Genomic DNA, 25,952 nt, shown 5'->3' on the forward strand with positions numbered 1-25,952 from the left:
GCATTATTTTTGCTCTTTTTCGTTTAGGACCAAAAGTAATCGATTCAAGTAGAGGGCAAATGAGGAATCACCTCTCGTCAACACCTGCCGTGGTCACGTGGCCCAAGAGACGAAGGGTTCTGACTAAGGACGCATACACCGCAAATGGAAGCCAAAAGAAGTTTGGTCTCCACAACTCAAAGTGCATAAAAAAACAGACATAGCGTGGTTCAGAGCACTCGCCATTTCTTTGCTGTTGTATCCCATTTAGTCATCAGTCTCCTCCCGTCTCTAATCAAAGACGAGACGCCAGGGTCGGGTTGCTAGAAAGCTGGTTAGCGCTAACCCAGGATTAAAAGTTAACCGAAGTATAAAAATTCCTTGTACAAAATTTTTTTTTACTGCTTAGGTTTTGTGTAGTTTGAGATTATTCAAACCCAAAACTGAGGAACAACACGATATAAACAGAAAACCTAACCAAAAAGCTACAAAACTGGAATGAAAATTCTCTCAAATCCTGGGTTACGTTAATCGGGCTTTGAAAAACTCGACCCTGGGTATAAAAGACAGTCGGAATAGGGAGACTGGGGCATTTAAGATTGTTCTAACAATTTTAAGGAATTGTTTCTCCAGTCTGTAAATAACGTTTTTTTGTCATAGTTGTCAGCTTGGATAAAACCTTGTATTTATACTTTTATTGTCCGTCTTACCCTTCCGTGATGTTTTCTTTTTAATTTTTCTCTTGTTTTCTTTGTTCTTTTTTTATGCCCCATACCGTATCAGGAAGTATTTATTGTAAATATTACAAACTGCGTCGGGTACATTTGACACCACAGAAAATACCATAAACTGCCGCTTATAAACCCTGGGCTTTTACAACTTTCGTAAGGGCTTATAAACGGAGGGGCTTATATCCGAGGGGGCTTATAACCGGAATAAAACAACTGTTCCCAAACAAGCCATAGCTTCTCCTGTTAATCGAAATAGGTTCTTCATTTACTGGTAATTAAGCTATAAAACATTAGAATAAAACCAAGAAAGCGAGAGGGGGTCCTATCCGGGGGGGGGGTATAACCGGATGCATTATTCGGTTTACAGGTAGGTAGATCTAAAACCGGGCGGGCTTATAAGTGGCAATTTACGGTAGGTTTAAAGTAAGGTTAGTGTAACTGTCAATAAAAACTCGAAGATTGTCAAGATAATGTAAGAACGTGCGGACACTGGGTTCCATTAAAAAAAGGTCTGTTACGCCGAACTATTCTCTGTTCGTTTGGCAAGTCTTTCATGGTGGTGTTGTAATGTAATTCGTTCGGAGCCAGAGTACACCAGTTTCTTTATCCCGTCCTAAATAAGCGTGTGTTTGAATATCATCATCAGCCCCCACTTTCCATTTCGCCGAAGCGGCTCGCGCAATTTCAGCTTTTTGAAAAACTCACTCGTGCAAATTAATTCCAAATTGAACTCGAAACCGTATAATTACCTATACTAATTTCGGAACTTTGATATCTGGCTGCTTAATAGAGCGTGGCCGCTTAATAGGGGTTCGACAGTATAAAGAATGAAGTCTTCTGTGTCTCAATGAGCTTGGTGGGGGTAATGACTTGGTGCGATACTATTCACAGTCTTTTGCAACTGTCTTCAGATCTGGACGAACGTCTTCACAAGTTCGTGCTGCACAATGATATCGGCCCAAGGACATGTAAACAGAGCGTCGAATCGGTCATTGTAATATCAACGAGTGTTTTTTTTTTTTTTTTTTTTTTTTTTTGAGAATGTTTTTGATAAATCAGGGTCTACATGGGAGGCCTCTCTCTGGGGAGGAAAAATACATATTCACTAATCGTCCCTTGAAAATTTCTCCACCCTTGAATGACATCCGGGAACATCAGTCCCAAAGCAGGGACTAATGTCGAGATTCGAATACCAGTAGCCATTTTCTAGGTAAATTTCATTTTCACGCTTTCCACAAGTCACCCGGCAAAGAGTTGTTAAAAAAATCAATTTTTTGTACACTGGTGAAAACCCATGCCGGTCACGGATCACTGTAATACCCGTGATTATCAGGCCCCCGCGCGTGATGGTCGTCTCGGACATGTTTCTCTTGACCGTCACGGGATCGTCACGTAACTGAAAAGTGGAAGCCCGCCTTGCGGCCACTTCTTTATTACAGCAATTTTATTCTGTCCGAAACTAAAGCTCAGCCAGTCATTTTCTTTTTTAAAGAACGCCTCTAATAACGTCCATTAACACGAACTAGAAGAGCTAGTAATCACATCCCGGCTGTTGAAAAACTGAGGCCCAACTTTCGTGATTGTAAGCACAAAATCCCGGTTCAGAAGCCATCCCCTCCAAAAAAAACACCAACCGACGAATCCCGCCAATTGTAATCATCTATCCGTTAGTCCCATCTAGACCCTGTTCTCTGGACTTCCTTTCAATATATCTGAGAATTATTCCTTGTTCCCCCGAAATCAATGATCATGTACCTTTGTTCTCCATGACCACTAGCGCGCCCTCAGCATGCCTAAATTTTGTAGCATTTGGTCCTACAGAAGAATGAAGACAGGCAAGTTCCAAATATTATATCATCATAACTTACAACCGTATAACAACAGTTTTATTGGATCTGAAATCCATACCCAAAATAACAAGATACTCTACCGGATCTACTTAGATACACTCTGCGCATGAGCCGCTGATGACGACTCCGACTTCGACTCCATTGCCAAAGAAAACCAGCTTTAACTTCACTTGAACCTAAATCTTATGATTTGCAGTGTAGCAGCTAAACAGAGAGCTGTCACCTCTCCACTACAGCTCGCAAAATAACAAAAGAATCACAGAAAAGAACTACTCGATGAATTAAACAAGGCATTCACTTGGGCTTCTACGGTTTTCCCGTAAAACTAAAGACTCTAACTTAAAAATTCTTAATTGACTGGGTATACAGGATTCTATCATTTCTGTAATGATCGATACGCTGACCTCTCTTCCCAGTGTAATTTGTAGTCGAGATTTTCAGATTTTTCAAAATTTAATTTGATCAGAACTTCGATCACATTTTTAAATTACTGGCGGGGCTAGTTATAAACTTCCAGTGACTTCAAGTAATATATATCACAGTATTTTCTACACGGCCCCACAAGTTTCCAGCTTTAAACCTCATCGTGTTTAAATAAAGTTTATTCTATTGTATTTTAAGAGCAAACAATCACAGGAAAAGCATTTCGATAGAGACATAACTTGCGTGTTTGGTTTCAAAACACGTGATGTTCGACCGCCGGAATAAGTATAACATCAATTCAATATTGCAGTCAGCCAATCAGATTCCGCTCCTGACGAGCTAATGTCGGCATTCTCTCCTTCACTTTCACTTTGCTGCGCACCATTGTCGATTGTGTGACGGCGCGTGATTGCACGCAAAAAGTCTAGACGTTCCTGGGCTTTACAAGCTTCCAAGTTGAGGCCCATCTCCACCGCCTTGTCCTTCGCCAAACGCGCAAACTCTTCTGCCTCCGCGTAATTACTGCGTCGGTATTCCAAATCAGACATACCCAGGTAGAGGTAAGATCTGTCTACCAGCGTCATTTCCGACCAGTATTTGTTTCTCAGCCTGTCTAAGCACCACTCTGCTTTCTCGATAAATTCCTTGCTCACAGTTCGTTTTCGCGCGGCATCGCTGTCGCAGTCAAGCAAAAGTAATGTCATTACGATCAACGCAAGAATGACGAGGCACTTCATCGCATACAAATAGCTGTTTTCTGTTTCCACGTGGAGGCAGACGTCGATGCACTTTTCCAGAATATTTAGAGCTTCGTTCACTTGTTTAAGGCTTCGATGAGGAGTGCGTCCGATGAAAGCCATTAACAATTTTGCTCTTCCGTAAGCAACCAAGCTTGCTTCTAAGCGCGTTTGACATGCTGCAATGTTTTGCCCGGCTAGGTTCAAACACTTCTCAGCCTCTCCTAGACTTCCTTGTCTTCTCAAGATTATTGCTTTATAGGTGTAGCCCCTGGCTGCCATAAGCTGTGGATTTTTTGCTTCCAACACGAAATTGAACGCCTCATCGATCAACTGCAGAGCGCGGTCCGGCTGGTTTTGGTAATAAACTTTCATGCTTTGTTCAAATTTTATGGCTATTTGAGTGTCTGCATCAGTAAACTTTAGCAATAGATCGCGTGCTAACTTTTCAAAATCTTCCCACTTAGCATTGGCACTGTATGACTGAAGCTGAGAAAAAACCCACCAGGATCTTTTGTGCAGCAACGTACTCTCTTTGGAAAGGGAAGGTGCACTCAACGCAAACAATGGCGAAACAGTGCTTTCTTTCGCCTTTTTCTTAGTCTTGTCTGATTTTGATGGCATCATGGGCCCTGTTTCTAGCGTGACCGAAATTTGGCAGATCTTTTCACAAGTAGTGTGTTCCTTTACACTTCTCTTTTTCTCTTCTCTTTTCGATGGAATGGCGTTCAAACAAAATCTGATTTTGTATTTGGTGAGAGGCTCGTGGAAGCGGAACAGATAACCAATAACTCCTATCATGGGCACGTTTGTGCCGCTTTTAGTCTTGCTTTTGATGCGTTTACACTGATAATCAGGCAATTGAAGACTAGATGCACTTGTTCCATCGTAACTTACTGCCACTGTTACATCGTAGTGGTCTGCGATGTCAAGCGCTTCTCTTGTTTGTTTATTCTTACAGACCAGCAGTTGTACTAAGTGATCGTTGTCACAATCTGGAAAGCCAAGTCTACTCCGACCAACGCTCAGAAGTTCCCGTGGTTTCCAGTGCTCTCTCAACACAGGACCACCTTCATCGCGGCTTTCAATCTTGCTGGTATTTTCAGAAGGGTTCGGATCATCCACTGCTGATCTGGAGTACAGGACATTATCTCTACCAATTTGCAATATGCCGGCGTTTACGTTCAAAACAAATGAGTTGTCACTTCCTCCTGGTTCGCGCTCCTCCTCCCTTGAATGACATCCGGGAACATCAGTCCCAAAGCATGGACTAATGTTGAGATTTGGAGCATCAGTAGCCATTTCACTTGGTAAATTTCATTTTCACGCTGTCCACAAGTCACCCGGTAAAGAGTTGTGAAAAAAATCAATATTTTTGTACACTGGTAAAACCCGTGGCGCTCACGGATCACAGTAATACCCGTGATTTTCAGGCACCCGCGCGTGATGGTCGTCTCCGATGTTTCTCTTGACCGTCACGGGATCGTCACGTAACTGAAAAGTAGAAGCCCGCCTTACGGCCACTCCGTTATAATTACGGCAATTTTATCCTGTCCGGAACAAAACCTCAGCCAGTCACTTTTTTCTTCAAAGAACGCCTCTAATAACGCCACCCCCATTAATACGAATTGGAAGAGCTTATAATCATCTTATCCCGGCTGTTGACAAACTGACGACCAACTTTCGTGATAGTAAGGACAAAATCCCGGTTCAGAAGCCATCCCCTCCAAAAAAAACCCAACCGATGAATCCCGCCAATTGTCATCATCTATCCGTTAGTCCCATCTGTTCTCTTTTTAATATCGTAAACTGCCGCTCATAAACGAAGGGGCTTATATCCGAGGGGCCTTATAACTCAACTAAAAACGCCGTTTCGAAACGAGCTATAGTTGCACAAATTGATCGAAAAAGGTTTTTCATCTACTGGTAATTAAGGTTTAAAGCATCATATTAAAACGAAGCTAGCGGGGCTCTTATATCGGGAAGCGGGGGGGGGGGTGCTATAGCCGGATGTATTATTTAGTTTACAGATAGATGGTCTAATAACCGGAGGCGATTATAAGCGGCACTTTCCGGTATGTTGATATCAACTCCTTTGAAGCCTTGGCCGTTACGTAACGCAACGCTGCTCCACACTAGGAGGAGCGTTCCTAGCCTGTGAATAGGCTCTCCAGTCGAGTTGCGAGAAAAGAAGGGAAGAAAGGAGGAGAGGAAGAGGGGAGAGCTCCGATGCTCCCACCCCCGCCCCCATTCTCCCCTCGGCCAATTCACTCTCCGCCAGTTTCTTATCGGCCCTTCCAGCTGCGGCCAGATCCTTCTAGCCGGAGCCTGTTCACAGGCTAAAGCGTTCCGTGACGACCCAAGTAAGCACAGCGAAGGAAACGACTTTTCTGTAAAATTATAAACACTGAGATCTTCTCTGGCCGTCACTGAGCTAAGTCTGCGGTGTTAATGACTTGGTGCGATGCTTATTCACAACCTTTTGCAACTGGCAGCAGATCTAGAGGAATGTCTGTAGAAGTTACTGCTACATAATGATATCGGCCCGATAACATGTAAACAGTGCATCGAATCAGTCTTATCAAAGAGCTTTTTTGAGAAGGTTTTGATGATTTAGGATCAAAGTCGGTAGGCCCTTCTCAGGGGAGGAAAGAATCATTCTCTCTACTTGATCCCTTGGAAATTTCTCATCTTCGTCCTTGACCAAGTAACAAACTTGCTTTTTTGAAGTTTCGGTTAATAACATCCCTCGGTCCCAGGGGTGGATCCAGGATCTCCTGACCCCACTGCGTGGCTGGCTCGCACCGCAGGCATGAGCTTCTATACGGGTCTGGGGCCATCCGCCCAGAAAAAAAAATTCGATTTTACTCGCCTCCAAAACACCATAATTTTCCAGCGTCTCTGACACTTTAATAAAATTTATGAAGGCGATATAAAAAATCTGGATTTTTCCTTTTAATAATAATAATAATAATAATAATAATAATAATAATAATAATTGTCCCGGCTAATCGCCGTCGCAAAGTACAGCAACGACGCAGCTCAACAAGGTCGAACCGAAAGCATACATTGGCGCCTCTGGCAGCCGCTATACGGTCCATGCGTAACCTTGGAGCACAGCTTACAGCCAGCTGGAATCAGCTGTATGTTGGTTTTTGCTGAGGGGGGAAAACCATAGAACCCGGAGAAAAACCCTAGAAGCAGAGAAGAGAACCAACACAAACTCAACCCACTTATGGCGTCGGGTCCGGGAATCGAGCCCGGGCCACATTGGTGGGAGGCGAGTGCTCTAACCACTGCGCCATCCCTGCTCAACCAGAAAGTCGAAACTATTATTGTAGTTGCTAAAGGTATATTATCATTTCCTAACTTGACAAGCAACCAATTGGTGAAAGTGAAACAAACCACATAAAAGTGTGTTACTTTATTTTTTCTATGTTGAGTCAAACAAATAACAAATAAAATGCTACTCAAACGGGGGGGGGGGGAATCCCCCTAAACCCGTCCCCTGGATTCGCCTCTGGACTTCCTTTCAACATATCTGAGAAATATTTCTTGTTTCCCCGAAATCAATGATCATGTACCCTTGTTCCCCATGACCACTAGCGCGCCCTTAGCATGGCTAAACTCTGTAGTATTTGTTCCTACAGAAGAATGAAGACAAGCGGATTCAAAATATTAAATGATCATAACTTACAACCGTGTAACAGCAGTTTTATTGGATCTGAAATCCATACCCAAAATAACAAGATACTCTACCGAATCTACTTAAATACACTCTGCGCATGCGCTTGTCATGACGACTCCGACTCCGACTCCATTGCCAAAGAAAACCAGCTTTAACTTCAATTGAACCTAAATATTATGATTTGCAGTGTAGCAGCTAAACAGAGAGCTGTCACCTCTCCACTACAGCTCGCAAAATAACAAAAGAATCACAGAAAAAAACTACTCGATGAATTAAACAAGGCATTCAGTTGGGCTTCTACGGTTTTCCCGTAAAACTGAAGACTCTAACTTAAAAATTCTTAATTGTAATGTAATTGACTAGCTATCATTTTTATAATGATCGATACGCTGACCTCTCTTCCCAGTGTAATTTTTAGTCGAAATTTTCAGATTTTTCAAAATTTAATTTGATCAGAACTTCGATCACATTTTTAAATTACTGACGGGGCTACTTATAAACTTCCAGTGACTTCAAGTCATATATATCACAGTATTTTCTACACGGCCCCACACGTTTGCAACTTTAAACCTCATCGTGTTTAAATAAAGTTTATGGTATTGTATTTTAAGAGCAAACAAACACAGAAAAGCATTTCGATAAAGACATAACTTGCATGTTTGGTTTCAAAACACGTGATGTTCGTATTCAAGATATCAGTGCAATACATGTATATGTAAGGTCATCGTTTCGACTGCCGGAATAAGTATAACATCAATTCAATATTGCAGTCAGCCAATCAGATTCCGCTCCTGACGAGCTAATGTCGGCATTCTCTCCTTCACTTTCACTTTGCTGCGCACCATTGTCGATTGTGTGACGGCGCGTGATTGCACGCATAAAGTCAAGACGTTCTTGCGCTTTAGAAGCTTCCAAGTTGAGGCCCATCTCCACCGCCTTGTCCTTCGCCAAACGCGCAAACTCTTCTGCCTCCGCGTAATTACTGCGTCGGTATTCCAAATCAGAGATACCCAGGTAGAGGTAAGATCTGTCTGCCAGCGACATTTCCGACAAGTACTTGTTTCTCAGCGTGTCTAAGCACCACTCTGCTTTCTCGATAAATTCCTTGCTCACAGTCCGTTTTCGCGCGGCATCGCTGTCGCAATCAAGCAAAAGTATTGTCATTACGATCAACGCAACAATGACGAGGTACTTCATCGCATACAAATAGCTGTTTTCTGTTTCCACGTGGAGGCAGACGTCGATGCACTTTTCCAGAATACTTAGAGCTTCGTTCACTTGTTTAAGGCTTCGATGAGGAGTGCGTCCGATGAAAGCCATTGACAATTTTGCTCTTTCGTAAGCAACGAAGCTTGCTTCTAAGCTCGTTTGACATGCTGCAATGTTTTGCCCGGCTAGGTTCAAACACTTCTCAGCCTCTCCTAGACTTCCTTGTCTTCTCAAGATTAGTGCTTTATAGGTGTAGCCCCTGGCTGCCATAAGCTGTGGATTTTTTGCTTCCAACACGAAATTGAACGCCTCATCGATCAACTGCAGAGCGCGGTCCGGCTGGTTTTGGTAATTAGCTTTCAGGCTTTGTTCAAGTTTTATGGCTATTTGAGTGTCTGCATCAGTAAACTTTAGCAATAGATCGCGTGCTAACTTTTCAAAATCTTCCCACTTAGCGTTGGCACGGTATGACCGAAGCTGAGAAAAAACCCACCAGGATCTTTTGTGCAGCAACGTACTCTCTTTGGAAAGGGAAGATGCACTCAACGCAAACAATGGCGAAACAGTGCTTTCTTTCGCCTTTTTCTTAGTCTTGTCTGATTTTGATGGCATCATGGGCCCTGTTTCTAGCGTGACCGAAATTTGGCAGATCTTTTCACAAGTAGTGTATTCCTTTACACTTCTCTTTTTCTCTCCTCTTTTCGATGGAATGGCGTTCAAACAAAATCTGATTTTGTATTTGGTGAGAGGCTCGTGGAAGCGGAACAGATAACCAATAACTCCTATCATGGGCACGTTTGTGCCGCTTTTAGTCTTGCTTTTGATGCGTTTACACTGATAATCAGGCAATTGAAGACTAGATGCACTTGCTCCATCGTAACTTACTGCCACTGTTACATCGTAGTGGTCTGCGATGTCAAGCGCTTCTCTTGTTTGTTCATTCTTACAGACCAGCAGTTGTACTAAATGATCGTTGTCACAATCAGGGAAGCCAAGTCTACTCCGACCAACGCTCAGAAGTTCCCGTGGTTTCCAGTGCTCTCTCAACACAGGACCACCTTCATCGCGGCTTTCAATTTTGCTGGGATTTTCAGTAGGAGTCGGATCAGCCACTGATCTGGAGTACAGGAAATTATCTCTAACACTGTGGAAGATACTAACGTTAACATCATTCAAAACAAAGAAGTGTTCACTGGCCATTATTGCTCGCTCGTTTTCGCTTGAATCACTTCTGGGATCATCAGTCCCGTTGCTATGATCTGAAGCTCCGGCTGCTTCACACCTCTTCACTCCAGCTTCGTCGAAACCTTCACTACCAGTAGCCATTTCACTCGGTAAATTTAATTTTCACGCTTTCCTCAAGTCACCAACCAGTGGTCAAAATAGTTCAGTTTTTGAACATTGATAAAACCCGTGACGGTCACACATCGGTCAAAACTGGTAAAACATGTGAAGGTCGTGTCCGTGATGGCTTCCCGACAGACCAGTCAAGACAGGTCCGTGACGACCTGACCGTCACGCGTGTTTTACCGACGCCCAATATTATTTACGCGAAACAACTCACTCTCATGGGAAATCCCTTACACAGCTTCATTGTAGGCCGAGTGTCGGTTTAGAAAGCAAGATATCCGTGAATTAAGGTTGTATATCCAGAAATTCAACCACATGATATTATTTTTAAAAAAGTCAGGTGTGGCATTCGAAATTGCAGTTGTTCTTAGTAGATACAATCTCTCCTCGGGAATTCCCCTGTCCGTGATGTCACAAAACACAATCAACTCGCAATGTGTCGCCGTTTCACATTCTTTTCGAGCATCTGTCGTTTTTTCACCCCACTTATTTTCACTTGAAGTGCATATACGTTAAAAACTCACGCGGTCTGCACTGAAGTTATTCTTTTTCCCATCGGGAATCACGTCACAACAATCATAGTAAACGCGTGTTTGAACGTCATTATCAGTCGTCGCTTTACTGTCATTGCTTTTTTCAAAACAAAGTCAAACTACGTGTATTAAAATTTTGAGTGCCGCTTACTAGGGGTTCGAATGTAATTAAATTCCAAGCGTCTTCGTGTGACCCTGTGTGCAAACTATGGTCAGTGGTTCTTCATTCTGTGTGTACTTGCCCTCAGAATACGGCGGATCAAAACAAATCCTCTCAGAAATATATTTTTAATACTAACTCTGAACCATAATACAGGACTTTTGAGAACCAACATTATGTTATGTTAAAGTTGAGCATCATAACAATGGTGATATTAATAGCACAGTCAAGTGCGTTTGATAAAAGACCAAACATTTGGTAGCTGATATTTTCCACATAAAACTGACTATGTAATTTTTCTAGTGGAATCTACCCCATCTCAGAGGGTCACTATTCTAAGAGATATTTTCTCTCTGTAGATCTATAACCTGACTGAGGAGAACCCCCAGGGAGGGGGACTCCCAAGGAGAACCCCCAGGGACCCCCAGGGACGGGGGGTACTCGTCGGAAATTTTGAAAAGAACCCCCAAGAGGTACCAAAGTCCTGTTTTGTGGGCGTGGCTTCAATTTTTTTTTCACCCCTAACAGGTACCAATTCTAAAACAACACAATATCTTCCGTCACATTGTTTTCAGCTCAGTACTGTAAAAGGTACAGCAAATGCTCCTGCTGTGGACCTGTTGAGGCTGAGCACCCTAAGAGGTACTAAAACCACTTTTTTAACCCCTGAAAGGTACAATGAACACTCCCATCCTTTTTATATGGGATCCCCCCCCCCCCCCCGTTCTTAGGAGAACCCCTGCTCGTATCGTGGCAATATTAATACAGCCATCTTTGTTTTGAGTGTGGCCAGTACAAAGTAATGTCACTACATGTAGATCTTCAGGCTGTCCTCGCCTTTATTTCTCCTTTCTGCACACCTCCCCCACCCCCTTACAACCCATCTTGTACATTTCCATGAAAGATTAACTTCATTGTACACAATGGGAGTATGTTGGAACAGAATTTGTGTCCAAAGTAATGTTGCCACTAATTGTACTGGTATCGTACCCTCAACCAACCATCCCACTATTAATACAGGTTTGGTCGCAGTTGCATGAACCATGTGTATAATAGCATCTGTTAAATAGACTGTTTATTTCCCCTTCCCACTTTCCTCTTTTTCTGGTATTTTCTACAGTTACTTGTGAAAACATTTAACAAACCTTGCTTGGTTAGGCCTACTAAATGTTTTATTCCATTTAACTAGGCAAAGTATCAAAATTACAAGAGATATGAAAAATAAGATTTGCTTTTTTTTTCTCTCTCAAAAATACCATTTTCAACACTGCATCATAATGGCATCAATGGAATAATATTGTATTGGTACCTTATAATCTTAAAACATTTCTTTGAATAATAAACATTCTCTGCTATGAACATTAATATACATGAATGATAAAGTAGGGTACCCTTAATTACAATGTTGTTGTGCTGTTCAAAATCACAACTTCTTATAAAGGTCAAGTCTTACAAAAAAGTAACATGACCTATTGTTCTATGTGGCTAGCACCAATGAAACATGTCAATTTATTGAACATTCTAGTCAAGAAATAAATATGAATTGAAATGCTCTTTCATCAAGTTGCATTCTTTGCAGACAATGATGCACTTGGTTCATTTGAAAATTTGAGTTATGATGGAAATTTGGGATGTTATGATTTCATTTATTTCAAAAAATGTGAAATTGAACACAATATACACAAGTTTGAGTAAATATGGTTACATAATAGCCCAATTTCAATATATTAAAATTCAGCCTAAAACAATGGACCTCAGCACGAGGCTTCAGGGAATAAACCCCACAAACTCTGTAGTTATTCCCCGGAGCCTCGTGCTGAGGTCTACTGTTTTAGGCAAAATTTTAATATATCGAAATTGGTCTATTTCACATTGAAACTCATAACAACATAAATAATTTTAATCACCGATCAGCACTTGAGTGACATTAAGTTCTCAAATTTTAAATGGGTATCACAACAAAGTGTGATTACGAAGTAATTTAGAAATAGAATCATAGGTATGCAAAACAAAATTCAGCTACCACACATTCCCAACAATCTGTTGGTACAGTTGTAATCTACCAAATAAACACATTGTTTTGTGCTTTTGTAGTAAAAGCAGCAAAATTTAGTGCCTTTTTCCAAACAAAATAATTTCCTGTGTAGTCCTTCCCCACCCTTTGCCTGAAAGGGCCTAGGTCATGGTATTTTAAAGAAATTCTGTTTGTTTTTGTAAGTTGACCTCTAAACTTCAAATTGGCCTAGCATCAGTCTTTAATGGATGAAATCATGGACACAAAACAAATAAGGATAAACTTGAAAAATGTTGGACAATGTTTTTCAAGTTTGCCCAATCCATGTCCCTTTTCAGCTTTTCTCTGTTTCTCTCTTGCTTTTCTACAGTATTAAGCCGTTAATTCTATAACCAGTTTACAAACTCTAGAACTGATCAAAATTGCATGACCTAGCCCCTTTTAATGTCCAACAAATACTTTTGAAAACTATTCATCAAATTGACAAGGAACATAACAACTTAATGAGACCAAAATGAAGAGTACACGACCACATTTTGCAAATCAGGAAAGCATGTCATAGCATTCCTATGATGTTACAGTGCGACTACTTGAGCTGGTCCTCCTAGAAGAAAACTAACCAATCAAAATGTAAACTGAGAACAATGTACTGGTAGCTTCTTGTGACGGCAAGTAATGGTCTGTTTGACGTGAAAACACAAGCACTATACTGTAGATTGACTCCACTGCATTATATACACTCTTAGAGATTCAGCCATCATTATAATAATTATTATAAATCTCGCTCAAAAAATTTAGCTTGAAAACTCATTTTGCGACAACCACATTGTAAACCAAAACCATTGAAAAGGTACACTCTTTAGGATCTAAACTAACCAATCAACAAATTGCAAAGTTTCCTGAGAAGTCCACGACACTTTGCACTTTGTTGGTTTTCAATTTTGTTAATGACTATTGTTCATATTCTTCGATGTTACTTGTTTATTTGAGAACAAGATCACTATCCTTTGTCCTCAAGTAACGTTCTGATTGGTTAATTCTTTTCCAAGTGGCCCGGTTCAAGAAGTTGCACTTTAATCCATACTCTCAAAATTTTGTAAGAACCCTGCATTATTGCTTGTACTTAATTATTCTAGTAACCTATACTGTTTGCGTAGATTTGACACAGGATCCTTGTACAACAGCGGGTCCATTCTGATCTGGGATTTTACCAATGGCATATATCCAAAAATATCTACCAAAGACTCCATGCATCTTTGTCGCATTTCAAAAAGCTGTACTAGTCTTGAATACCTTGTATTCCTGTTGAACAGGTCTTGAAATGATCTTTGAGGCAAGATTTTGATTGGAGGTTTTCTTGTGATGTCTGCAACAAGGAAGTTCATGGCCAAATCCTCGCAGGTGCCATAATGTTCAACCATGCGATGAACCCTCGGTGGAAGATTGTGAGTGTAGTGGAAATTGTAAAATCTGAAAAAATGAAAAAGATTAATTAATATGAAATCACAATTGATTAAGACTTATGCAGGTAATAAAATAAAATGAAATAAAGTTGGAACCCGGAATTTCGAACTCTCAGGGGAACGAAAAGCAGTTCAAAATAGCAGGATTTCAAAATAACTACAGTGTAATAGTAAATAACTGAAGGGCATATCCAAGGGAAATGGTTTGGGGGAATTTGAATTAACTGAGTTCAAATTAGCAGGGTCCACCTGTAAATTAGCCTTTACTTTGCAGACAAGTTACCAGGTTTGTATTAGTAATCAAGTTACATATTGCAGCAGTGATAATAAATCTAACTGCTTTAAAAGTCTACATGTAGCTGGAACAGATTTCATTCTGTCAATTGAAACTCTTCAAGAAAAGGCTATCAAGGGTGAGTGTAATGAGTATTAAGTTACACTTTAAATAACAATTCAAAATTACAACAAAAGGTACATGTACGGCAATCTTGTACTTTTCCCAAAGGACAAGCATTCAATTTCAGTGCAGGGTAAGGGACTCCCATGTGAAAAAGTCAAGGATGCTCATCAAACATTTTAAATTAAAACCCTAAGGAAGACCATTCTGGGCATGGCTTAAGCTTTATTTGAACCCTTAAAGATACCATGATTTTAAAACAGACTTGTAAACAAGTGTGGGCCAAAATGATGTTAACGACTCAGGTTAAATAAGATTCCCCTCCACCCTGTTAAGACAACCATAAAAAGCATGACAGTGTTTTTTTTGTTTGTTGTTTGTTTGTGTGTTTGTTTCATTACTTCTTTGAGTTCATCCTAAAATGACACCTTGAAGGCATTGTCTGAAAGTGATCTACCAGAAGCAACACGATAAGGACCCCCAGCCTTTTCACATCCATTGGAGTTCCCCTCCAGAAAATTTCAGTCCCTCATGATTTGAGTATTGCATCTCAGAACATTTAAGGAATTTGAAATGAAGATTACCTGTGATAAAATGCTCCACTTGTTAGGATCATGGAGAAATAATTACTCCATGTTGATGAATAAAACCACTGTGATTTACCACTGTCCCAGTAGTGGTCTCTTGCGGGAAAACCTACAATGCGGTCAGGAAACTGCCTCCATGCTGAAAAGGCAAAATCAATCTAAAACATAGAATAAAAAGTAAACTGTTAGTTGAGCAATTTTTCGAAAAGGCAATTGAAAATTCTATGTTAAATAAAATTATTTAGAGTGCAAGTACTAGAGGACTAAATTGGAGGTAGAATTTAATATATTTCTTCATCTGTCTAGATTCAAATGTGCTTTCTACAATATATTGACAGAGTGTGAGTTGATGGCTACTTCCATAGATTTCATCGTCACTGAGCTCAGCAGAGTAGTTACATGTATGAGCATTCACTGATGTTAGTTCTTGATTGCTCTTTCAAAGTTTTGCTTCAAGCAGTACATGTTTGGTCCTAATGCAGAGTAAAACACAGGGTACATAGCCTTACACAAGGAGTAACAAGATGATAATTACTGAGCAGTATGGCATACCTCATCAGAATTAAGTTTGATATCCTCATCCAAGGATAAAATAGCAGAGGTTTCTATCACTGTTCTTGGCACAAATCGACTGTTTGCTGTCTGTAAACAAAGTCAAGAAGAAAAATCAGACACAATCTTGATGAACAAACTTTCTGTTCCTCCTTTAGTCTGATAATATTATATGGCAACCATGATAACATCCCTTGATACAGTGTATAGTCAATGTAGTGAGAAGTTAGTTTTGACTAATGTTAATTCATACCTTAGTTTCTGGTCTAACAACCACCAATGGAACATCGACTAGTGGCCATCTCTTCTTGTGAGCAATAGGGGCATCAGATGTCCATAATACAACAATCTGTAGAATAAAATGTTGATTCAGAAATAAAATTAGCTTTATAAATTTATCTAATATATAAATTAAAATATGCCCTTGTTCACCTGTCACCATTGAAATTTCACTAAATGTACATGTAAATCTCCTCTGAAGAACTGCCTCCAAGCAGCCATGGCTCTAGCCATGACTGACACTAAGTAATGGTAGTGGAAACCATTTCATTTTGTTGTAAGGTAAAAGTGGCTTGAATAAATGAAAAAGAAAACATGTACTGTGCTTCTATTTAACAATTAGATTATGAGCTCGAGATTTCTACGAGGTGATAGTTGATCAAGCCGAAGGCCGAATCAACTTCCAACTCATAGAAATCGAGAGCGAATAATCTAATTGTTTATTAATAGAAACATGAGTGGAAGTTTGGGAGAATGAGAAATGCTGACATGGGAACATGAGCCAACAGGTGATTGTTTCCATGGCTTTTTTGAGTTCTCCCAAACTTTTACGAGTGTTTCTATGACTCAATAGAAACACAGGGAACATGTTTTCTACTTCTTTAAGAAAATACCATGATGAAAAAGAAAACAACTTGTTTACATTGATCATTGAATGGAAATTCTCTTTGCTCATGCCATCACTACATCAACAGCTCATGCTAGTTCTCATTCTCGTCCCCAGAGGCCACGCTCCATTTGATCAGCACCAAGAATCACAACCTCCGGATAGGTCCAGCGGGATTCTGGTTCTGATTGGCTTTGCAAACAAATTTGTCAGATTTGACCCTGAGCATGCGCAGAGTGATGGGAAGTCCATGAATCACGGACTTCCAGTGTTGGAGCCGGCCAGAGGTTGCGATTCTTGGTGCTGACCAAAAAAGAGCGCAGCCTCTGGGGACAAGAATGGCTAGTTCTGTGTTTCTAACGAGTTCTAGAAACATGACAGGGCTGTCAATTTAAGGGCCATAACCTGTACCCGTAACCTGTACCTCCTGCAGCTGAGTATGTTTCATGGACCCTTGATGTTACAGGTGAACTGGCCTGTAGTTGATACAATTCACTCATAAAGTAACAAGTTTGCTACAGGTGTGAAGATCAAGGCTACAAGTGAATTAAAACTTCATGACAGCCCTACATGATTTTTAATTTTTTAATTTTGTATTTTCTTTGGGTTGCTTTCTAAATTATCATGATTACTGACAACCAACTTCAGCCATACAACACAGATTAGTTAATGAGTATTAATGATCCAATACAAGTTATATTTCTTTTTTTACCTTAGCAATAAACTTTGATTGTGCAGCACTCTTGATTAACCTGCTGAGAGCTGAGGATTCCTTAACAAGGGATGTTGAGGTGTGAATGACTGCGGTGAATTTATCGTCAATGACTTCCAGCTTGTTGTTATAGAAAGGAAAGTCCCTAGGGTCCATGGAAAACTGAGGCCTAGATACAAGTACTCCAGGGAATGTGTTCCACATCGGTTTACTGGCAGCTTTATTTGGAAATAATCGTCTACGAATAACCTGAAAATGCCAACAAACATTGACTTTAGATAACAGTAATGATATTTAAGGTATGATAAATTTTCAGCTCACCAAGCAGTAAAGAATGCCTAATTTGGGACAATGTGGCAAAACTTTCCCTTCCCCAATAGTTTTATATCACAGGCGCCACCAAAAGTGCCATCCAGTCCTCTGGAACAAGTAGGTTTTTCTGCATGACAAGTAACCATGGGTTTAGCCCGAAACGTTTAGTTTACAAGCGACTATTTGACACTTTTAAGAGCCTTTTGAGCCTCGTATTTTATTTATTGCACAGGGTCTCGCATCTTATGAGTTTTTTTGTTCATTCCTAGTGTTTAATAAACCCAGGAATCCAACCCAATGTTGGTGTTGGGTTCAATAAATGCCAATTACAGTTCATGTGGCTTCCGCTCTAAATATTGTAACTTATTTACATGTATGCCATGTCTACAGGTCAAGGTTTATATATAATCCCTGGCAACTTTTCAAAAAATACAGTTAGCAATACTACAATCTCTTCTTCCTTAATCATGCCATAGCAATATTATGAAAATATATTGGTCATTTTTCATTTTGTATCAAACAAAACAAAATGTCTTGTGAAAACAAATAACCCTACAAAACTGGCATCAGTCTTTTCACTCACTTTCACACTTATAAAAATGGTCTAGCTCACCTATTGCGATTTTTTAAAATATCATTAAAACTTAAGAGCAAGGTATAAAGCATCTATACAGCTGTAGGTGGCATCTAATCAGTAAAAATATCTAAAAACAACCATTTGGTGTGATATTGATAATAATATCAATGGCAACATCCACTTAAATATTGTGAACTTTTATGGCAAGGTGCTAGTATTTTGTGTAATAATTATATTTTTTCACTTGTCCTATCAAGAATAATGCAGAGCTGAAATTTGGCCAGATTTTTTTTTCCATCTCTTCTATGACCCTTGTCTACGTTTTGATGTTGTTCACACTCTTAAATTTGAGAAAAACAACTTCTTAAATACGTTTAAGTGTAGTATCAAATCATAAGGTCAAATTTGAAACATCCTGTCCGGTAGGCTCCATTAGACACTTTAATAAGGTTGCAAAAAGAAGCTACAAGTAAGTTCTGACAAGGAAGTAATCCAATCAACTAAGCAATGCCTTGTTGTCATAAAAGACCTCAGCAAAATTTGTTATTAGAAAGTCTTCCAAACTTCTGGCTCATGTAAATATAATCATGCCAATATGAAACATTGACTTGAGAGGATGCTGTAATCAGAATAATGGAATTTAAGTACTTTCCAGTGTTATTCACTTCAATATCAGGAAACTGTACAATACACTTTAATTGTTGAAAATAGAACTTTCCACCCCTTCCAGAACATTATAAAGGTAGTGATAAGGACATGTAAGTATTGTCCTGAGACTAAGAAATTTGATAATGGTATTATTATAAAGAGTATCTCAAAACAGGGAAGGAAAGTACTGAGTTTTTTTTAAAAATTTACAGTTACTAAAAGTGTGCAGTCTCACACAATCATTACGAGGATTTTTCGACCTTGAGTAGTTCTAGAAAATATCCATACCTCCCCCATGGAAGGGATTTTTTTCTAAGACTCCCACATCTCTGGAAACTACAAACAACTCTGGTGTCTAGAATGATTAGACAGTCTACACTTCATGGAGTGGGTTTCACCATACATAAGTTGGATTTGTTATAAAATTTCAGTTCTCAAGAGTTAACCCAATAAATGGATCAAAATGAGCCTTGCAATTTTGAACATACAGCTGAGCATGACCTTGTAAACACCTGTTTAATATGAACACCTCAAAGTTAAGGACAGTTTCTCTGATAGTAAATTCCACTTTACATGGACATTTTCAGTGGTCCCCAATAAACAGCAAATAGCGGTCAAACTGTTCCTCACCTCTAATGTAGTGAGCAAGATCTTCTCTACAGATGACAAATACGCCTCATAAAGAAACAGAGCTTGTTGCTTCATAGCCAGGATTTGTTCCTGACTGAAGGATCTCACAACAGACGGAAGTTCAGTCAAAAGACGTTCGTCTCCCTGAATCAGAGCCTTGCTCCAATCTATCACCTCGGAAAAAGGCAGCTCCCAGCCATTGCTTAGCAACACTGGAATACAGCCAGCCTGGAGGGACTCCAAAAAACGATATGAGCCAAGACGTCTTCCGCGAGGAGTCAAACAAAATGTTGCATTTTTTAAAAGCTCATCATAATCATATCTGCAAGGTAAAAAAAACATTATTTTTTTTTACTTGCACCAGATATACTACAGTTAATTTTATTTATACATAAGTTGCTCTGGATTTATGGCTGCTTCAAAATCAGTGTTCATATTTTGCTATTTTTGTATCTGTAAGTGCTAAAACCATGTTTTGATGGCATGTTGTCATAAAAGTTAATATTACAATATTAAATAAGACTGATGAAATCTGTCCAACCAGTACTTAGAAAGAACCAGACTTGTAAATTAAAGGTTTAATAATCCTAATGGTTAATATTTCCGTTATTTAAAATTCTAAAAAGGAGATTTTACAAATTAAGACCTTTATCCAGCAGCCATAATTAAATTAATTTGTAATTATCTTTACAAACCACAAATGGAACCCCCTAAATGTGTGTGAAACCAAAAATAATCTCCTGCCATAACTGTTTTTGACAAAAAAATGTAAGATGAAATGAATCATGTGCAACGTATCAGCAATACAGATTAAGAATGCTATATTGACTTTGGATATGACGTCTGATAAAAGTGTTTTCCAAATATGCAAAATAAACCTATCAATCATAGTTTATTTATCATGTCTCCAATCAGACCGAAACAATAATAACTTGTATTACATGCAAAAAAATTCATGAACATCATTATGCTCATATAAGATATGTGAGATAACCAAGTTATGACATACATACAAAGCACGCATGGGACATAACAAAAAGATTTACTGTAGTTATTACTTGAGCAAAACAGCACCACCAAAAGTAAAATCAAAGTCATAGAGACAACACAAAATTGAGGAAAAAACTCTGCAAGTTTCTGTGAAATAAATATTGTTCACCTACTCAATGTTAGCCAAAGAGTTAAGCTTTTGGAATATGACGTAGTTTCCATCTATTCAGACAAGTCCCAGACTGAACACTTCTTCTTAAACTGCATTTCATAAACTGTTACAATATCTCCAGTGAGTTGCAGTTTTTATTTGGCAACTGTTGTTAAGGTTATGATTTTTGAGTTCTACATTTGGTTATACATGTACTCAAAAGGTAACATTCCATGACCTACCACTAAATATTTTTAAATTTAACTCATAGATTAACACAAAGATCCCATTCAGAACACATCCACAATTAATCTCTTTGGGAAAAAAAACATAATCGAAGTGCTATTTGAGCAAATGTGTGGTATTTTAACTATCTTGTTGGCTCTTAAAAAAGTCAAAGTCTCTCACTAATAAGAGAATATTGACATGACAGATCTGAGTATGAGAAAACACTATATATAAAAATCTGAAACACTAGGCCATGATATCACATGAGGAACAGAGTCATGTTATCATTCAGTAAATGTTATTACGCACACTAGGAGGCAGTCGGAGACTACATGCATACTGTCAAACTACAAGTAGAATGGGCCTTTGGCCATCAAAACAATCATCTGATAACAAAATACTAGTAAAGAGCTTTATTTTAGTTCTTAAGCCATCAAGGCCATGACCACATACGTGAGAAAAAACTTTTCACACACCTGCGAGTATGTGAAGTAACAATGCTTTCCACTTTTTAGAAATTCAAGCTAACTTTATCTAGTTGATTATCTTGTGCATAAATTTGATTTTGAAAATTACCTTACTTTTCTAACGAAATCTCTTCCACTAATTTGAGTGTAAAATGCATTTAAATATAATAAATATACTATTTTGTACATTTTTGCAAGGTGACTAAACAGGTGTTTAAATATTACTGATGTTATTAGTTTGTTCTACTTTCTAGAAAGACAAGACTTCTATACTGAAAATTCTATTTACATGACAAAATAAACCACAAATGATGGTTTAACCACTGTTTTGAAATAAAAGCAATGTATTTTCCTTTCTTCTGACAGCATAAGTCAATATCTCATGTGGTTTTCAATATCAGATATCATTATTCTTTGGCACTGAATGTCTCGACCACATTTAAAAGAAAATGATATGCATATATTTAAGTGAAAGTGGGAATGGACATATTGTGCAACGAAATCATCATTAAAATATATGTTCAAAAATGACAGGACAGTGTTTGTCTAGCCTAAATGCTGAGAAACGCAATCCAGGGTTAATTGACAGTCCAAGCACAGTTGAAAGTTGTAATGGAATGCATGACTTTAAAGATAAATAAACCGAGTTCTGAGAGCGAAACAAGCTTGAAACATTTGGGTCGCAAACACGCAACGGTGGTCGAGTTTTTGATGAACCATTTCTTACCAGATTAAACGGCTGGTAGACATCAACAAAAAAACATAATTAGGTCTTTAGAAAGACCCACAAAAACTTCCACGTGGAGGAGAAATTATGAGATTATTCCTCGATCGTTTGAAAGTCGTAAAATGCCGCCAAGGGCATTGTTAAAATCGCCATTTATCAAAACCTTGTTCGCAAATATGTGCTACTCGCCGCGTGAAATGTGCTCTACACGCATAGAAGCTTATGAGGGAGGTGCATTCCAAAGATTAAATCGGCTAAGTAATTAAACATACTGCATTTAATTTAGCGTGCAGCGAGACGAAAGCTTACATAAACAGCTTACTACGCGAAGGCTTACATCTTCAAATTTAACAGCCATATTTCTATATTTCAAATCATTAAGCGGCCAGAACAAAAACTGAATTAAATACTCATTAAACTTACTTGTCATATTCCTCGTTGTCTTTCTCGCATCGCTGGTCCATGTACTTCCTCCAGTTCTTTCCATGTTTGCAGGTTGTCAAAAGCACAATGTCGTTTCCGTTGTGAATATGGTAAAATGAGTTCCTAGACTCGCTTCCTATACCACTAAGGTAACGTTTGCCCTTGAAGGCAAGTTTATAGTTCCTATTCAGAGGAAACACAGCACAGCTCGAAGGAGCATCAACAGCATTGCCTTTTTGAGGATGACTTTTCAGAAACAGTGGAAAACTAACGTCAAAGCCGGGTCTATGAAACTCCGTGGAGAGAGATGCTTTCGCTAATATCGCTTTACCAGTATCGAGGCGTAAGTCCTCAGAATAGTCCGGCCAAGTTCCAGAGAAAAGATTAAATATAACGTGGTTTTCTCCACCATTCCAATGCGGCAAAGACGACACCTTGGGAGGCAAATCGTGCACATAATCCTCGCTCAGATTATCGCGGTCCAACGTATCGACAGAAGGTATAAATAAACAAGCCTTTTTCGGGTCATCTGTGTAGAATTTGCTCTCTCGAAGTACCTTTAACAATTTGCCGAACAAAGGAGAAATCTTCTCTCCGGCTTGAATAGGATAAACATAAACTTTAAAGTCATTCAGACATTTCGTCCTATCAAAACATGTTTCCATAGTGCATTTTCTAGCCCGCACTGTTGCACGTTCAGGGCGAAAACCAACATGGTCTCGCAAACTTAATTCATCTATTTTGTCTACGAAACATAGCCTTTGCTGTTGAAGCTGAAGTCCGCCGTTGGGTCGAAAACTTGGCCTTGCAGACCGACGCCACGAAGGAGAAGTTTTTTTGTACACGATTAAAACACTGCCGCACAGCAAACTGATCAAAAATATCAAAGAATACCTCTTCTTTGCATTCATCTAAGTCCTTGTAACTGGTTTTCATCTATACTGCCGTAGCTCCCTTCCAAAGTCCCTAAACAAACCAAAAAATACCAAATAATTCATCAAGAAACACGACTTCCTCGCCGCCGCATCGTGACATGACAGCTAGTGAGAGACAAACTGAGATCACCCCGCCATGGTGTGACGTCATCTCACCGGAAAAAGGAGAGGCAAGCTATGAACCGGAAGTTAGAGTCATCAATCAGTCTGATTTCTAATCGAATATTTTTGAACGTGAAGCGAAAGCCCAGCCGGAAAAAACAGTATTCGATTTTGGCACTGAACACTTTTAGGCGTTTTGCAATGTACAAGCACAGTCATTTTCTCACCGTTGATATTGTTACAAATAACTGTTACAGAGAATTGTTATTTTTCTTGGAAATTTTGTAACTTTTTAACTCAAGACGGAAGAAATTTGAAACCCGTGAAAGGGAATATCCCGAGTTTTAGTCAAGTGCTATTTTTATTTAAAAAGAGGATTTCTGGACCATTGAACAAATTCTTCAACACTTATTAACGTTTTTAAATATCATATTTCGTAAAAAACCTCTTTTGGGTTTCCTTCCCCGTCAAAACGTGATGTTCTGTCGTGTTCTACGATTTATCCCTTCACCTCTTCCACTCGTTCCAGCTGAAACGTTTGTAGATAGGGACAATACAACACTGCAATAAAGCTGCGCTGTAAATCCCTTAAAAAAGGTTTGAAATATTTCCAAAATAGCATCAAAAACTAACCACATTTTTCAGCTTCAACGTCCGGTCGTTATCTACAACAGAGATCGCTATACTGCAAGGAAATGCAAGCATTGTTTAAGCTGTAGCACACCAAGCAAACGGAACTGAAGCTTTCAAAAACTTCCATTAGAAGTTTTCCCAAATTAGAAACTGAATTCGCAATTTTCTAAAGTAACTGGAAGGAAACAAAATATCAGGAAAGCTTAACCCTGGGCGTAAAGAAGAAAACTCGATAAACGTATTTCGTTTGATTAAATTTGATCACCTGTTTACTATTCGACAAGACAATACAGTGACCGGACAGTGTTTTTGTAATACTTTTATCCGGGGGGGGGGGTTAATCCCTTATATGAGCTAAATAGGTATTTGCGGCCCCAAAGGGTGTGTTTATGTTTATTGGGGCGTTTTGGTCAAAGATAGGGTATGGTTTTTGCACTCTAGTCTTGAATTGGATATGCTTTTTTTTAGAAGAAGCTATCCTACCTAGTACAAGCATATCATGAAACAATGCTTTTAACATTGGTCTGAAATAGGGAACTAATTGCAAGCCAAGTCTGAAACAGGTATTGATTGAAAGTCAAGCCTTAAATAGGGTATCGAATTTTTGGTCGGGTCATAAATAGGGTAGGGAAAATCGCAGTTTTTGGTCTTAAATGAGGTAAGGGTTTTGGGAAACGGGCCGCACACCCCCACCCAATGTTTCTGGGAGTAGCCCCCGAGTCTTTTATTAGCATACTTGATGTGCTTTTGCCATTACTATGGCACATTTTGAAACAATATGGTATAGTTTTTAAAACGAGATCGGAGCGTTATTAACTAGTAAATCTCTTACTTTTGAAATGACAATCTCAACCCCTAAGGCCATGTCAGTAATTATCTAAAAATTGGATCGATGTTTGAAAGCTAAAAACATAGCTTTTCGTAGATCTTGTACCCATTTTTGGCCTGATCATCCTGAAAACGTCACAGACACTTGAATCTTCCTGTGAGGTCTTCTTTTGATTATTTTCGATTCACATTTCTTAACACTTTAGATGCTGGTTTTTTTTCCTGCTCCCGTTTTGATGTTATTTTTTTTACTTTTTACTGATAGAGCGCCAGAAATGCGTCTTGTTTCCAGGCCAGAGCCGATATTTCTCGACAAGGCCCAGTTTCTCGATAACAAAGAAAAGTAGTATTTGATATTTCTAAATGAGCCTACTGCCTCATTGTACTGGCTACAAAACGCTGAGATATTCTGCGACATAAATAGATAAGTAACGGGAGTCCGAACATTCTTTAGACGCAAATTTTGTTCCCAAGGTATACCAATTAACATGCTAATACAATTGTTTACTTTTTCTCTTTCTTTCAGGACTTGCTGGCTTGACGATAGATCGTGATGTAATTAATAGTATTCACCCCCACTTATTCATCCTAGATGAAACTGAAGTTAAGGAAACGAAAGTTTACCCTGCGTCAATGCGCTGTGTTAATAACGCCCACGAAGAAAGTTTTTATCCAAAAATTAGCGGCTATAGCTTGATTCGAACGATTGCTCACTGAAAGCAGGAGTTCAATTGTACAGAAATTTTAAGAAAGTTTCAGTAAAATATATATAGTAGCATGAAGACAAGGTAAAGGAATCGAACATACAGGTTCGATCTGTTGGTTCGAAAACAGTTCCCTGCATGCACCTGCTAATATCCAATTTTAACAAGTAACAAATTTCGCAAAATTATCCTAATACAATTGTGAATTAAGTAAAAAGAATAGTTCAGCATCTACCAAGTCAGTCTTGGTTTAAACGAAATTAACCTCAAGGAAATTATTCTAAATAAAGTTTCAGCGTTCATGATTATACACACTATGTGTAAAA

At 39.1% G+C, this 25,952-nt stretch overlaps 4 protein-coding genes across 5 annotated transcripts in view; 1 reads left to right on the forward strand and 3 right to left on the reverse strand.

Annotated features, from left to right (window-relative positions):
* The window catches only part of LOC145494928 (leucine-rich repeat-containing protein 9-like), a 31,554-nt gene extending 30,173 nt beyond the window's left edge, over positions 1–1,381 (forward strand). For both annotated transcript variants that reach the window (XM_081474494.1, XM_081474495.1), the window contains one exon: positions 28–1,381. In XM_081474494.1, the coding sequence (XP_081330620.1) occupies positions 28–52 (25 nt within the window). In that variant the 3' untranslated portion in view covers positions 53–1,381. The remainder of the gene's footprint in view (positions 1–27) is intronic.
* Positions 1,382–1,467: 86 nt separating this feature from the next.
* LOC145494934 (uncharacterized) lies at positions 1,468–11,376 on the reverse strand. Its single transcript, XM_081474503.1, has 2 exons — positions 7,631–11,376; positions 1,468–2,959 (listed from the first exon to the last, which is right to left on the reverse strand). Exon 1 carries the CDS (start codon positions 9,941–9,943, stop codon positions 8,162–8,164), a length of 1,782 nt encoding a protein of 593 aa, XP_081330629.1. The 5' UTR covers positions 9,944–11,376; the 3' UTR covers positions 1,468–2,959; positions 7,631–8,161.
* Positions 2,956–5,712, reverse strand: LOC145494935 (uncharacterized). The gene has a single exon (XM_081474504.1). It carries the CDS (start codon positions 5,020–5,022, stop codon positions 3,277–3,279), a length of 1,746 nt encoding a protein of 581 aa, XP_081330630.1. The 5' UTR covers positions 5,023–5,712; the 3' UTR covers positions 2,956–3,276.
* LOC145494931 (exostosin-1b-like) lies at positions 11,372–24,101 on the reverse strand. Its single transcript, XM_081474500.1, has 7 exons — positions 22,425–24,101; positions 19,439–19,760; positions 17,272–17,520; positions 15,927–16,022; positions 15,674–15,763; positions 15,119–15,279; positions 11,372–14,144 (listed from the first exon to the last, which is right to left on the reverse strand). The coding sequence occupies exons 1-7, from the start codon at positions 23,333–23,335 to the stop codon at positions 13,802–13,804; spliced, it is 2,172 nt and encodes a 723-aa protein (XP_081330626.1). The 5' UTR covers positions 23,336–24,101; the 3' UTR covers positions 11,372–13,801.
* Positions 24,102–25,952: the final 1,851 nt, after the last annotated feature.

Source organism: Orbicella franksi, chromosome 8 (assembly GCF_964199315.1).
Source record: "Orbicella franksi chromosome 8, jaOrbFran1.1, whole genome shotgun sequence".
Classification (NCBI taxonomy): Eukaryota; Metazoa; Cnidaria; class Anthozoa; order Scleractinia; family Merulinidae; genus Orbicella; species Orbicella franksi.

Coding starts and splice junctions, on each gene's coding strand:
- LOC145494935 (XM_081474504.1), bottom strand. CDS start 5,022: ATGGCTACTGATGCTCCAAATCTCAACATTAGTCCATGCTTTGGGACT.
- LOC145494934 (XM_081474503.1), bottom strand. CDS start 9,943: ATGGCTACTGGTAGTGAAGGTTTCGACGAAGCTGGAGTGAAGAGGTGT.
- LOC145494931 (XM_081474500.1), bottom strand. CDS start 23,335: ATGAATGCAAAGAAGAGGTATTCTTTGATATTTTTGATCAGTTTGCTG. Junction 19,761..22,424: donor GACAACGAGGAATATGACAA/GTAAGTTTAATG, acceptor TTTACCTTGCAG/ATATGATTATGATGAGCTTT. Junction 17,521..19,438: donor TCTTGCTCACTACATTAGAG/GTGAGGAACAGT, acceptor TGGCATTTTCAG/GTTATTCGTAGACGATTATT.